General features: G+C 29.6%; 1 protein-coding gene across 1 annotated transcript; it reads left to right on the top strand.

Moving 5' to 3' along the window:
- Positions 1-2964: 2964 nt before the first annotated feature.
- LOC142526999 (auxin-responsive protein IAA14-like) lies at positions 2965-6145 on the top strand. Its single transcript, XM_075631706.1, has 5 exons — positions 2965-3372; positions 3944-4164; positions 5137-5272; positions 5646-5707; positions 5913-6145. Exons 1-5 carry the CDS (start codon positions 3089-3091, stop codon positions 5948-5950), a joined length of 741 nt encoding a protein of 246 aa, XP_075487821.1. The 5' UTR covers positions 2965-3088; the 3' UTR covers positions 5951-6145.
- Positions 6146-13739: the final 7594 nt, after the last annotated feature.

Raw genomic sequence — 13739 nt, 5'->3', positions numbered from 1 at the left:
CAACCATGTCAATAATTTGACCATCATCATTTTCTTGTGTTATGTCGGGTGTCACGCGTATATGCATTCCAAGTAAAAGAACTAAAATTGGGTGAATGACAATGGTATACCAAAATGGCAAATTGACCAAAAACTTGATGAAATAAAATACAAAAACATAAAATAAAAAAAAAATTGTAATTTATCCCACTATACACATGCATAACTTGTCATTTTCATTTTGTGGGCGTGGATTTATAAGCTAGCTAATTGATAAAAAAAAATCTGAATAAAATAATTAAATTTAATGCGTTTTGTCATTATAGTCCCCTAGCTAGTTTGTTGGCCGCAAAATGAGTTGAAATTTTTACTTTTTTTTTTTACTATTAATACTTTTATTGGTAAGGAAAAAATTTGTGTGAGACGATCTCACTGGTCGTATTTTGTGAGACGGATTTCTTATTTGGATCATCCATGAAAAAGTATTACTTTTTATCCTAAAAGTATTACTTTTTATTGTGAATATCGATATGATTGACCCGTCTCACAGATAAAGATTCGTGAGATCGTCTCACAAAGAACTTGCTCGATTCCTAGTGGGTCATTGTGAAAGTTGCTGATCAAGATTCTAACAAAAACCCTATTTAAGGGACAAAAATTCGGTTTCCTTAAATATCAGAATGGCAGCTGCGTCATTTAGTCAAATACGCAACATTCAAAATATTTACTTTTATTTTTAACAAAATGATATCTTATTCTAGTATAATACCAAAAAAAAATAAAAATAAAGGTAGCTAGTGATAACATATGAATTTGCACTCTTTAATTATGTTACAACATCATATAATTATAAAAATTAATCGTTACACCTCCAACTCAATACCGAAAAATATTTAATTGTACAATATTTAAGTTTATATAAACATATAAATTAGAACATTATATTATTTATTAATTCAATTTATATTTTTTTTTTGAAACTTGATCGCTTTCCTCGTCAATAGGAGACTTGAGTCAGTCGAAAACGAGTTAAACTTTACCCAAAATAATGGAAGACTAATTCGCAATCGACGTTTCTCGAATAATCAAATGCCTTACCAAATTTAAGTGTTGACTAATAGAGGCCATTTTTGGGGTGTAGCTTTGTTTTCAAGGCCATGTGGTTGCATGATTGAAAAATAATTTAAATTATACATATTTAATTTAAAAAAAAAAGATTAAACCTCTGATTGTACTATTTTTATACAGTGAACTAATTAGGTTGGGCCCACAGTGTGCCCAATATAGTTACCATTTCGGATATAAAAAAATTATTTTTCGATTATATATAATTAAGCTATAAAACACATTAATCCGTTTATCAGTCGTTTTTTTTTTTAGGAAAACTTATTTAGTTTCCCTTCAAAAAAAAGAACGTATTTAATTTTTTTTATGTTTAAGAAACAAATATCGACATATATCTTAAATTTTGGACTTTTGTTTTTATTTTTATTATTAAAAATGTAGAATGGATAGGAGAGAAATATAGTGTGTGTGTCTATGTTATAGAAATTCGGAATGTGGAATAGGAAGATATATTTTATGGTACGCATGTGTAGCTTACTGGTTTACTGTCGTAAAGTTCTTAAATATTTTTATTTAATTAAAATTTATGTACGTTATTTTAAAATTTTAAAAGATAATAAAAATGTTTATAATATAATATGATGATTGAATTATAGTTGAATTGATGAACAGTTGAATATAAAATGTATTGAGAATAAAAAATTGTGAAATTATAACGAAAATGTATTTCTTTTAAATGAATTATAAAATGAAAAACAATAAATTAGTGATATAGATTATCATATTTTAGGTTTGTATCATCTAACTATTTAAAGTTGAGTCTTTCATTTAGGAGCTCACATCATCAGAAACACCAATACATTAATGACATGTCAACAATATTTGGTGTCATGTCAGCAATTTTCAACGTCATGTTAGCACTGTACAATAAAATAAGCTAACTCACTCATGAAGAATTTGACTATTTTACCAATTATAAAATAATTTGTGTACAATTGTTTGTATTTTCACGAAACTAAAAAAAATATTCTAAAATAAATATACAATGCATAAAAATAATTTGGATATGAAAATTTGTATTTTGGGTTTGTACAAAAATTTCCCTAAAATTTAGAATATGCTATTAAATTTGGGCATTATGGAGGTGAAAGTTAATGATCGTGTTTCTTTTTTCAGGGCCACACCATAATCAGTTCTCTTAATCATGCCATTCGACTCATTCCCATTATTTCAGAGTAATTTAATTTTAAACCACCCACTTGATCTAGTTTTTATTAAGGGTTAAGGATTGATTAATAAAGTTCCTATATTTAAGCCCATATTATGTTGATTTTTTTAAATTTATTTATTAAGAAAATCTAAAAGAATAAGTCTCTTGTAAGATGGTCTCACGAATCTTTATATGTGAGACGGGTCAATCCTACTGGTATTCACAATAAAAAATAATAATATTATAAAAAGTAATACTTTTTCATGGATGACTTAAATAAGAGATCAGTCTCACAAAATACGACATGTGAGAACGTCTGACACAAGTTTTTATCAATCTAAAATTGAGATTTTTTTATAATAACTGAATAAGTTATCACTTATAAGTAATAAAGATATAATTATACATTCAGATATTTTAATATCTCGTAAAATAAATTAATTTATAAATAATACTAATTCATTTTGAAGCAACTTTTTGCATCCAAAAAAGTAAACCGTAAAAGCAAAGGTTTCTTTATTTTGGGCCATTTTCCAAATTAAAATTTTCCATTATTTTAGTAACATGCTCATGATCCCAGAGAAATAATATTATATGTATTATGCAAATTCCACGTGTCATCACGCGATTAGACAGAAATTCATTGGAAGCATTGGTATATTTGCACATGAAAGTTGTACACATTGCTTCCCTCTCATATATTAACATTAATATTATTTTCATACAGAAACAAAAACACTCATAAAACTCACGCTTCAACTCAAAATCATAACAAGAAATAAAGAAAGACAAGGAAACAGGTTGCCCTCGGCGAAGAAAAATACGCAAGTTTTGATGCAAGTTGGCCGGAAACAATCGTCGGCTTTGCTCAGTCAGGAGCATGGCCTGAATCTCAAGGAAACAGAGCTATGTCTAGGACTTCCCGGCGGCGGCGCAGGCGGAGGTGAAGCCGATCTCATCAAGTTTACTGGGAAGAGAGGATTTTCCGAAACTGTTGATCTGAAGCTCAAACTTCAGTCTAATGAATCAGCTGCTTCAGATCTGGAAAACGCCGTGAAAAGTTCTGCAACGGAGAAGGCTGCGGCTTCTCCCAAAGATCCGGTCAAGCCACCAGCTAAGTTAGTTTTGTTTACCTCTGTAAATGATACGAAAACTTAACGTATTTTGTGTGCCAAACTTTTTTTCCTTTTCTCTTTTCTCATAGACACATATTTTAAATTTTTTTCAATTAAATTATTGTTATGGTATGTGATCTTTAATCAGCATGCCTTTTGCTTCACATTTTATGGAAAATTACACGTGCAAGCATGTGAGTTGGACGTGCACACACAACGTAAAGTTACTTAATTTCCTTTGGTTTAATGATAGATATAAAACGAATCGAGAGTATTAATTCGAGTAGGTACCATCCTGATCTTTTCTACGACAAATTATTTTGTGTACTGTCTTCTGAATTTGAACTAATTTTTGCAGGGAAAATAGGAATGATATTCTCTAGCTAGAATAATTCTCTTAACTTTTTTTACTATTTATTCATTTTTTATCAAAATTTTGAAGATTAATTGTACGCCCCTTCGACTAAACTAAAAGTTCTTGGTTTCATTTGATCTTCAAAACCCATGCACTCCAAAGCACTATATATTACTTTTAATGAATCTTTAAATTATTATTATTTTTAAAAACTATTAGGGCACAAGTGGTGGGATGGCCACCAGTCCGGTCTTTCCGCAAGAACATAATGGCACATCAGAAGAGCAACAATGAAGAATCAGGTGAGAAGAGCGGCGCCACCTTCGTCAAGGTGTCGATGGATGGCGCGCCATATCTCCGCAAAGTGGACTTGAAAATGTACAGCAGCTATCAACAACTCTCCGATGCCTTGGCCAAAATGTTTAGCTCTTTCACCATGGGTAAGTTGTGTATATATATCATGTGCCAGCGCAATTATTATCTATGTTGCATGAAATTTCATGACCAGAATAATTTTTTAAAACAATAGCAAAAAATTCACATGCAATACCCGAAAATATACTTAAAAGAAAAGCAAAACATAAATCCTCGAGGTAATTTATAATTAGTTTAGTACGCAGTTGAAAGATTTAGCTGCAATAATCAATATTTACAAATGATCCTGTCGTTATACCAAGTCGTACTTTACATTAACCACATATATGCAGTAAATTATTTTGGATTTGGCCTGTCTATGAAGTTTCACAATTCGTAAAATTTGATCAGTTTGTAAAATTTTATTTGAATTTTTTGAGTATGGCTTATTTTCTAAAGTCAAAAAGTTTGCTCTGGTTAATGAAAATTTATAGATTTGTTCATGATAGATGAAATGTAACTTTTTTTATATACAAATACAAGTTGGGGTGGTACGTATCTTAACATACCAAAAAACACACAGCGTACCGAAAATTACAGTATTAAGAATATTTATACTGATATCGTACCAAAAATTTCGGCATGTACCGAAATATTATGGTATATCGAGATTTCGATACGTTATCGTTATATACCTTTTATAAAAAAAATATTTTTTATTTTTTAAAGTTTTAACTTTATCATTTAAAAAAAGCATATACTTTTCTAAATTTATATAGATTATTTCAACATAAACAAAACAAAGTCAATTTCATACCGAAAATTTCAATATCGATACCATAGCATATTGAAAATCTCGGTATTTTTCAAATTTCAGTACACCGAAAATTCGATATTTTTTCTCAGCCTTGTATACAAGGAATATTTGTTCCCAAAAATCTTATCAGATTATTAACTAATTATAAGCATTGTCTTTATTACGCTGATGTTAATATATCAAATAATCTGGAATCGATAATTAATGTATTGTGTGGTTATGTATGTAATTATATATACAGGCAACTATGGGACCCAAGGAATGATAGATTTTATGGATGAGCGGAAATTGATGGATTTGCTGAACAGTTCTGAATATGTTCCCACCTATGAAGATAAGGATGGCGATTGGATGGTCGTGGGGGATGTACCATGGGCGTAAGTTTTTATCATATTAATTACTCGCTTTATTTTTTTATATATATTAATTACCCTCGATTAATTATCAACTATAAATTTTTATTTCGTATGTCATGCATGTCAAGGACCAAACTAATATGTCGACGGTGATGATTTTGAAAGATAAAATAAATTTATATTTTTAGAAAATTATATATAAATTTATACATTCTTTATTCTCAATATTCTCCTTTCATACACCATCCATCAAATAACTAGAAGTAATTAATTGTATAGACGTAATTAGGCTAGCTAAAGTTTATAATAAGATTTATTGGCATTAACTCAGTGGTTAATTAGAAACTATTAATAATTAATGGTTAATTTTTTGATTTGTATTAATTACATGCAGGATGTTTGTCGATTCATGCAAGCGCCTCCGTATCATGAAAGGATCAGAAGCAATTGGCCTCGGTACATATTATATTCCTTTTATCAATAATCTAAATTCGTGTATTTTTTAATGATGTTGGTTTTTCCTCCCAACAATTTTATATATTTTGCGTAATAATTGAACAAAGTTTACTCCACATGAATATTATCTTTTATCTAAATGTTTTTTTTAATAATTTCGCTTCTTTTTTAAAAATAAAATAATTTTGTTTGGCATCAATTTCAGCACCAAGAGCCATGGAGAAAAGCAAGAACAGGTGTTAACGAATGACGTTCCACTTGTGGAAATGGTTTGATGAAGTTGTTTTCTATGTGCTGCTAGTAAGCTGATTAATTCGGTTTTCATTTTTAATTTGTTCTTTGAATTTCGTGACGTATCTGTATTTTATTAATGTCGTAAAGACATAACAGAGGTGTCTAAATATTTGTTTTGCACAATAAGATACTGCACTTATTGTATGCTGTTTGGCTTGTTATTATTTTATAAAATAATTACTCTAATTATTTAGTAGCAGATTCCTTGATTATTTATTCATTAATTATATTTTGTCACGCATGGTTCGTGCTGATCAATGATCCTTAATTAGATATACATTGTATTACAAGATATCATTAGTTATTCTAAGATTAAGTTATTTAATTACTGTCCTAAATGTTTGATTAATAAACCTACCCTGGTTGTCATTCTTGTGTCTGTCTTCTTTTTTATCTCCATTAATATTAGTATTTATTTATTTATTTCTACAGATTCTTCGTATCTCTTTACTATATTTAAATATTTGAACTTACTATTTTTCGAATATTTTAGTCCCCCAACTAGGCTACCAGAGGGGGGAACAGGCACATGTGGGTGTTAAATGGGACCATTCCTTAAATTTTTTGTAACTTGATTGCAATTTAATTACTGAATGACTGAGAAACTATTTAATTATTATATATGGCTGTAATATGTTAGTCAAATTTGATTGGTCGGATTGGTGGTTGGAAGCACATGCATGGTCAATGCTTAAATTTTACTTGCGACCTGTCTGAATGTATTTATTTTTGAAATAAGTTCAATATTTTTTTATATTGTAGTATAATGAATGAATTATTGACATTTAAAATAAAATATATTTATAATTTGATTTTTAGAAATATTCGACGTTAGAAAAACCAATTATAAAATGAGATTTATAGATAGTCGTGTGTATCAATCTTATCCCATAGTTACTTTTTTACTAGAGAATAACTTTCGCTGGACAATTAATTGATATGTCGAGGAAATTTGTATAGAACTTTTAATATATATATTTACCTAGAATTTTACAAGGCTAGAAAATAATTGAGGTTAATGGGGTTTCAATTTTGTATCTCAAGGACCAAAAGATGAAGATATGTATTGTTAGATGATATTTTTGTTGGCTTAATTTGTATGATTTATTATCTAGAAAATTTAAAAATATTGGTTTGTGATATTGAAGATATGAAGATAATTGAAAATGATATTTGTTTGAATATTATTGCGATTTTTTGAAGATATGATGAAGATATTGAAAGATATTATCTTGAATATATGGAAAAATATGAGTTAGGAAATATTTATTGGTTGTTGCTTGTATGCAATGCATTTATTTAGACTTTCTTTGGAAATAAGAAAACTATGGGGAGATAGCCATATTTCTTGCATAGAATAGAATATATATTATTTTGTGAAATTGTCATTTAAGTTGTACGCAAAACCAAGGAGCAAAAACGAGATTTTTCATTATGAGTCGCAACATGCCGTGAGACAAGCTACTCTCAGTGCCATTTATTTCTGATTCCGATATTGTTAATTTTTGGTGATACACACGCATTCAAAATCTCGTGATTCATTTCTTAGGAGAGGAATGTGACGTTGTCAATAAAGAACTACAGTTTCGAAGGAAGTTCGAATTGACGGATCTTGAAGACAAGTAGTGCAAATTGGAGAGCGTGTTTATCATAAAGACGTCATAAGAAAATAGAGAGTCTTTTAATTGTTTGATCATAATTTTTGAAGTTTAGTGAATTTACTTGATATTTGGGAGTAATGATGTAGATGTAAATCTCTTGTACATATTAAAATTGTACTAATAATGTTTGGGAGTAATACTTTATTTTTATCGATAAGACTAATTATGAAAACTTGGTAAAATAAGAGAAAAGCGGATCAACATATATATGTGTGTGTGCAGTTTGTAGCTAGCTTTGGGTGTGGTTTCAATTGATCATTATGATCGGGCATGATTAAATTTTACTGGATTCCACCCCGTCCTATCGATCTGTAAATTTACAATTTCATCGGCTTTCAAAAGATGACAAAAATGGATTTAAAAATCCAGTGAAAAATATAACGTCAAATAACACACTAAACTAATTTTACACCTAAAACTAAAACAATAAGTGAACAAAGAATCCCCATGTAAAAAGTTACACTAGTTTGCATTCGTTTAGTGCCCCAAGAGTTCGATCTTTAATTCCAATCGTTTAACAATAGTCCGGGCCTTTGCTTTTCACGATAGATATTGGCATGGAATGTGTTCTAGCTGGGCCTGCACTAGTTTATAAAACAATTACGCATGAGTGGAATATGAAATTATTCAAGGGTTTTCTATTTTCACAAGTCTTAAGCGCGTGACAATACTAGATTAAATTTTAATATTGTTGGACTTGGATCCTTTGGCCTATTGAGCTTGTTCATTTGGAATTAAATATTGGACAAACAAAACTTTGATAAGTAGATGGCAAGTGAGAAATGTTCCACATAGGAGAATAATCATAGCATTGTTGAGCTTATATTGAGTTAAACTTTGAGAAAATATAAGAAATATTGGTCAAGAGACTCTTTCTCGCCCAGGAAAAAGGCTTGACTTGTGTGAAAGCATACGAGCGCGATCTAGGTGCGTCGAATGTCCGGACCGAATCAATCAAGGCAAAATTTCCCAACAAGATTCACCTAGCTCTTGCTATTTTTATTTTCGAAAATTCAGTTTTGAATGACCTTCCATTTGCCCGAATTTCCGGCTGGCCTTACTGTTGGTACTCTAGCTGACCAACCTTTGGCCTTTTAAATGGCCAATCAAGTGAATGTCTATATGGAACCCGAGTGCCTATATAGAAGCAGTCTCAAGTCTTTCAAGAACACATAACACACTCTCCTTTTTCGTCGGCATATATAAGAGGGGACGAATCTGTTTTAAGGACGCTGTATTTGTCCAAGCATCGGTTTGCTTGGTTTTATGCTTTAATCTACTGTATTTTTTTAGTCATGTCATTCACTGGTTTCTTACGAAAGTTTTCGGTCTTTATCAACCGATATAGCATAACAAATATTCCTCACATGTAAACGAGAAATATAACCTTTTTAACTGTTTGACTTTTTTACGAGTAAAAGATGCATATAAAACAACTTTTTAGATTTCGGCCTTGAGATAATCGCTTGCAAGAGATGTACAAAAGATTACAAGAGAAAAAAGGTTCATAGAAGGGAAAAAAAATTGGAATAGAATAGATTCAGATCCTGAGTCATAAATACATAGAGTGTACTTATCAATTATGTAAGAGATCATTCAGTTGATAAAAAAAATTAATATAAAGTGAAAAAATTTGGAGGGTTGTCCCTCGTCGACCCGATGGTGGATCCGCCCACGATTAATTTGTTTTTCACAATTATTAACTAAGTTGGGATCCTTTCACGATAACATCAAATTTCCCATCATGCCATCGTTATTGGCATATGATTCTAAATTTATGTGCTAACTTTAGCAATTATTGACGATTATCCCAGTATGACATCATTGCTGGCAGATGGTTCTATAATCTATAAATTATTATCATTTGATTTTCACAATTATTTTCATATATGACTGAAGATTTATTACCGCTTTCAATAGATTATTTGGCATTTTTTTAATATTATATATGTATAAATAATCTGAAAATGTACTTGTGTTAATCTATGATTAAACAATAAATTAGGAAAGCGTCAAAAATATCAAATAACGACCGTAGATGGATTTTTTTTTTGTTTTCCCGTATATATTGGTAATGGTTATAACTTATAAAATCATACGGAACGTTATCCAAAGAAAATTATTTTTATCATTTCATGGATTAAGGATAATAGTAGGTCGATTAAATGCAAATCTAAATCCGGTCAAACCGGTCGCAGGGAGCGTTAAGACCAATTAAACAGGTCTAAAAGCGGGTTCGGGCAGGTAACGAGTTTTAGGTAGATATTGCAAATCTTTTAAAAAAAGTTATTATAGATTTTTTTTATTAAGTTTTGCATAAAAGAAAAGTTCATGATAATTTTTTAAATATTTGCAAATATTATCTTACTAAACCCGCCTCGATATACATTAATAATAAACTATTTATATTTTATATTATACGAATAATTAAAACCATTGTCTCTATATTGAATAATTATTATTCTTTTCTCTAATCTCAATTCACAAAAAAAAAAAAAAAAATAATACTTTTTTAAAACATTTGAAAATACTACATTATTAATACCCTTGTCTTTAGTCCTAATTCATAATATTAACATCTCTTCCTCTCTCACACACTTGTCTTGGTCCAATTTTTTCTAGATAGGGTGAATCCCGAGTTTGACCAACTTCGTCTTAGACATGTCTTGTTGTCGTCTCAAGGGTTAACCTAACAACTATACATTTTAATCATAAATTTAAAAAAATTTATTTAGTTGGGAATCAAAAATTGAACATTTTAACTTTTAAAAAAATTGTCATTATTGGCTCGATTTTCAAAACATGATATCTTGTCTATTGTAGTGGAGGAGGAAGAGGAAATGTATGGAAACTTTGAGCCAAGGTGAGGGATATATATACTGCGAGGTTCAATTTTATTATCTTCTTTACATATAAATTTGATTGAATGATTTGATGTTTGTAACGAGCTTGGGTACAATCGGTCCCAGACAAAGCTAGGTTGAAATTTCAAATAAAACTCTTTTGGATCGAATTTAACTCGACATAAAGCTCGAATTCGAGCTCCATAGGTTTATTCGTAAAACTTCGTTGATCAAAAATTATGAGAATCGAGTTGTGCCACTGCATCTGATGATGGTGGAATCTGGTTGACTAGATAGAAAAATAATTTTATTATATTGACCCGATCGATTTTTATTTATTTATTTTTAAATCAAATATTGAGAATTTGAATGAATTTTTCGAAAAACAAAACAAATAATCATATTCAAATCCACCCAATCGATACTCAACAAAGGTATGTGTAAAAGTTTTAAAAATAATCTAATATTTGTTAAAAGTAAAAATTTACGATAAAAAATAAAAATCTTAAACTCACAAAATATATTAAACTAACTACTTTATAAAATTTTCTCTATTAATTTGTGTTATTCTTCACAAACTGAGAGATAAATTTATATAATTTTTTTGGAAAATAATCCAAAAATAAATACATCATCGCACAATAATTTTCAATATTTAGAACTCTTACTTTCAACATTTAATAATTTCAGCTCTTATTTTCAACATTATGCCTTGTGATGATGATCATGATACAATGATTATCTTCGTTATTTATTTTTATACTCTCTCGTTAAAATCTTACTAGGAAAAACTCATTGGAATAAAAACCATAGCAAGGGAAAAAGAATGCAGTCACGTAAACTTCTCATCATGTTAACACGAACGATTCTTCACAAATTTCGTAGATTGTGCATCTCAATGTTATATGCATGCTTTCAAAGTGTCTTGTGAAGAGATCTGATGAGTTTCACTTGATTGAATGTAACGATTATCAATATCTTTATTCTTATCAAGCTCTTGGGTGAATGCGAAGAACTTAGGGAGAATATGTTTAGTTATGTCATCTTTTATGTATCTTTCTTTCATTTGAGTAACACATGCAACATTATCTTCATATATTGTCACAGGCTTCTTGTCGAATGATAATCCAGACTTTTGAGAAAAACCTTATGTAACAAGTCGAGCTTTATATCTTACTATTTCATTTTTCTCATTTCGCTTTCGAATAAAAACTCACTTGTCCCCAACAGGTTTTACACCTACATGTGTTATGACTATAGGTACAAAAATGTGACGTTTATTTAGCGAATCCAATTCAACCTGGATGACGTCTTTTCATTTTATACAGTCAAGTCGATTTTTACATCATCAAAGATTTTGGTTCATGATATTCATTGTCATTTCTGATGTAAAATGCCACATTGTAAGACAATATCTCATCAATTTCTTTATATCTTTTCGTTTGCACATTTTTCCAGTATTAATATAATTGATAGAGATTTCACGATTATCATCAGTTTCTGGTTCTAACAGAACATTTTCATCATCATGTATTTCTGTCAGAATATCATTCTCTATTTTGTGATCATCGTGTTTCTCTATGCATTTTATTTTTCGAGAATTTTTATCCTTGGAACCGATCGACCTTCAACGCTTCAATCGTTTTATAACATCATGAGTGTATTCAATTTGTTTCTTCGGAATTTCAATTCGAGCAGTGGCATTTACAGCATGTATGTATGATTTTGTTACTTTTTGTGTCTGCAAATGCATCTGGTATTTGATTTGCTATTCTTTATAAGTACACAATTTGTTGTACATCTTTTTCACATTGTTTAGTTCTAGTTATTGGATCCAGATGTAACAATGATGATGTATATCATGTAATTACCTTTTCGATATGTTTCTTTTCTCCCCTTAACATCGGGAAGATCTTCTCACTAAAATGACAATCAGCAAAATGTGTTGTAAACACGTTGCATGTCTGAGGCTCAAGATATCAAATGATTGATGGGCTATCATAACCGATATAAAATCCGATCTTTCTTTGATATCTCATTTTTGTTCGTTGAGGCGGTGCAATAAGCACATATACCATACATCCAAAAATTCTCAGATGAGAAATATCTGGTTCTTTACCAAAGACAAGCTGCAATGAAGAGTATTTATTATATGCACTCGATCTGATGCGAATTAATGCAGTACCATGTAAAATTACATGTCCTCATATAGAAACAAAGAGTTTTGTTTTCATAATCATTGGTCTAGCAATCAGTTGTAGACGTTTAATCAATGATTCAAACTCACAAAAAATATTAAATTACACACTTTATAAAATTTTCTCCACTCAATTATGTTATTCTTCACAAATGAGAGACCTATCTATAGAAATTCTTTAGAAATAATCTAAAAATAAATATATCATTACATACATTATCACACACTAATTTTCAATATTCATAATTATTATTTTAAATGTTATTAATGATTATCATTGTTTAATTTTTATTTTTTTATATTTAGTCAAACATGTACAGCACATATTTGAACCAATGATAATATCTCCTTAGCCACTTGGTTGGTAAGTTTGAACAAATCTAAGGAAGTTGTTTGAAAACTTTTATTTTACGTATTTGAAACTTACATAATCTTTTTTCAATCGACAGAGAACTGCTAAATACACTAACTAAAAGTCAAATGAATATAAAAACACCTCGTAAAACAATATTAAATAACATGCAGTGGGCCTAAAAGATTAATAAAACTCACCAAATCCACCACGCTTCTGCCTAATGCCAAAGCTGTCTTATTTGGTTGCGTCAACGCTATATATTTTGATCTCAACTACACTTGAATAATTGCATTTCTTTAGCGCTGATTAATCTGTTTATGGCACACGTCTTTTTAGCTACGACACTCTCCAATTCTACTATTTATTTAAAGACTATCCATTTAAGATTTCAAATTGGAGCCTCCTCTGTTTTAATTTTAATTTTTTGGAAATTGGTGCCTCCTCTATTTGAAACCTCTTCTAAAGTACATTGTCACCGGTCAATTTTGTTAAAATGATTTCTAACTCGAAACAACTTATGAAAAAATATTATTTTTTATACTAAAATTATTATATTTTTAAGATAATTATGGATTGAATCAACACATCTCATATATATAAATATGTGAGACCAAATCACAAAAAACATACTCTGAATTTATAAGATCGTGCGTGATGATGACACACAATTTTGATATAAAAA

This window comes from Primulina tabacum, chromosome 15 (genome assembly GCF_025594145.1).
Source record: "Primulina tabacum isolate GXHZ01 chromosome 15, ASM2559414v2, whole genome shotgun sequence".
NCBI lineage: Eukaryota > Viridiplantae > Streptophyta > Magnoliopsida > Lamiales > Gesneriaceae > Primulina > Primulina tabacum.
The sequence above is the reverse complement of the archived record's forward strand: the minus strand, read 5'-3'. Positions and strand labels throughout refer to the sequence as shown.

Bases quoted from the DNA above. Each gene is read 5' to 3' on its own strand.
- LOC142526999 (XM_075631706.1), top strand. From the start codon at position 3,089: ATGCAAGTTGGCCGGAAACAATCGTCGGCTTTGCTCAGTCAGGAGCAT. The intron at 3,373-3,943 runs GTTAGTTTTGTT...AAAAACTATTAG, and splicing joins CCGGTCAAGCCACCAGCTAA to GGCACAAGTGGTGGGATGGC. The intron at 5,273-5,645 runs GTAAGTTTTTAT...AATTACATGCAG, and splicing joins GTGGGGGATGTACCATGGGC to GATGTTTGTCGATTCATGCA.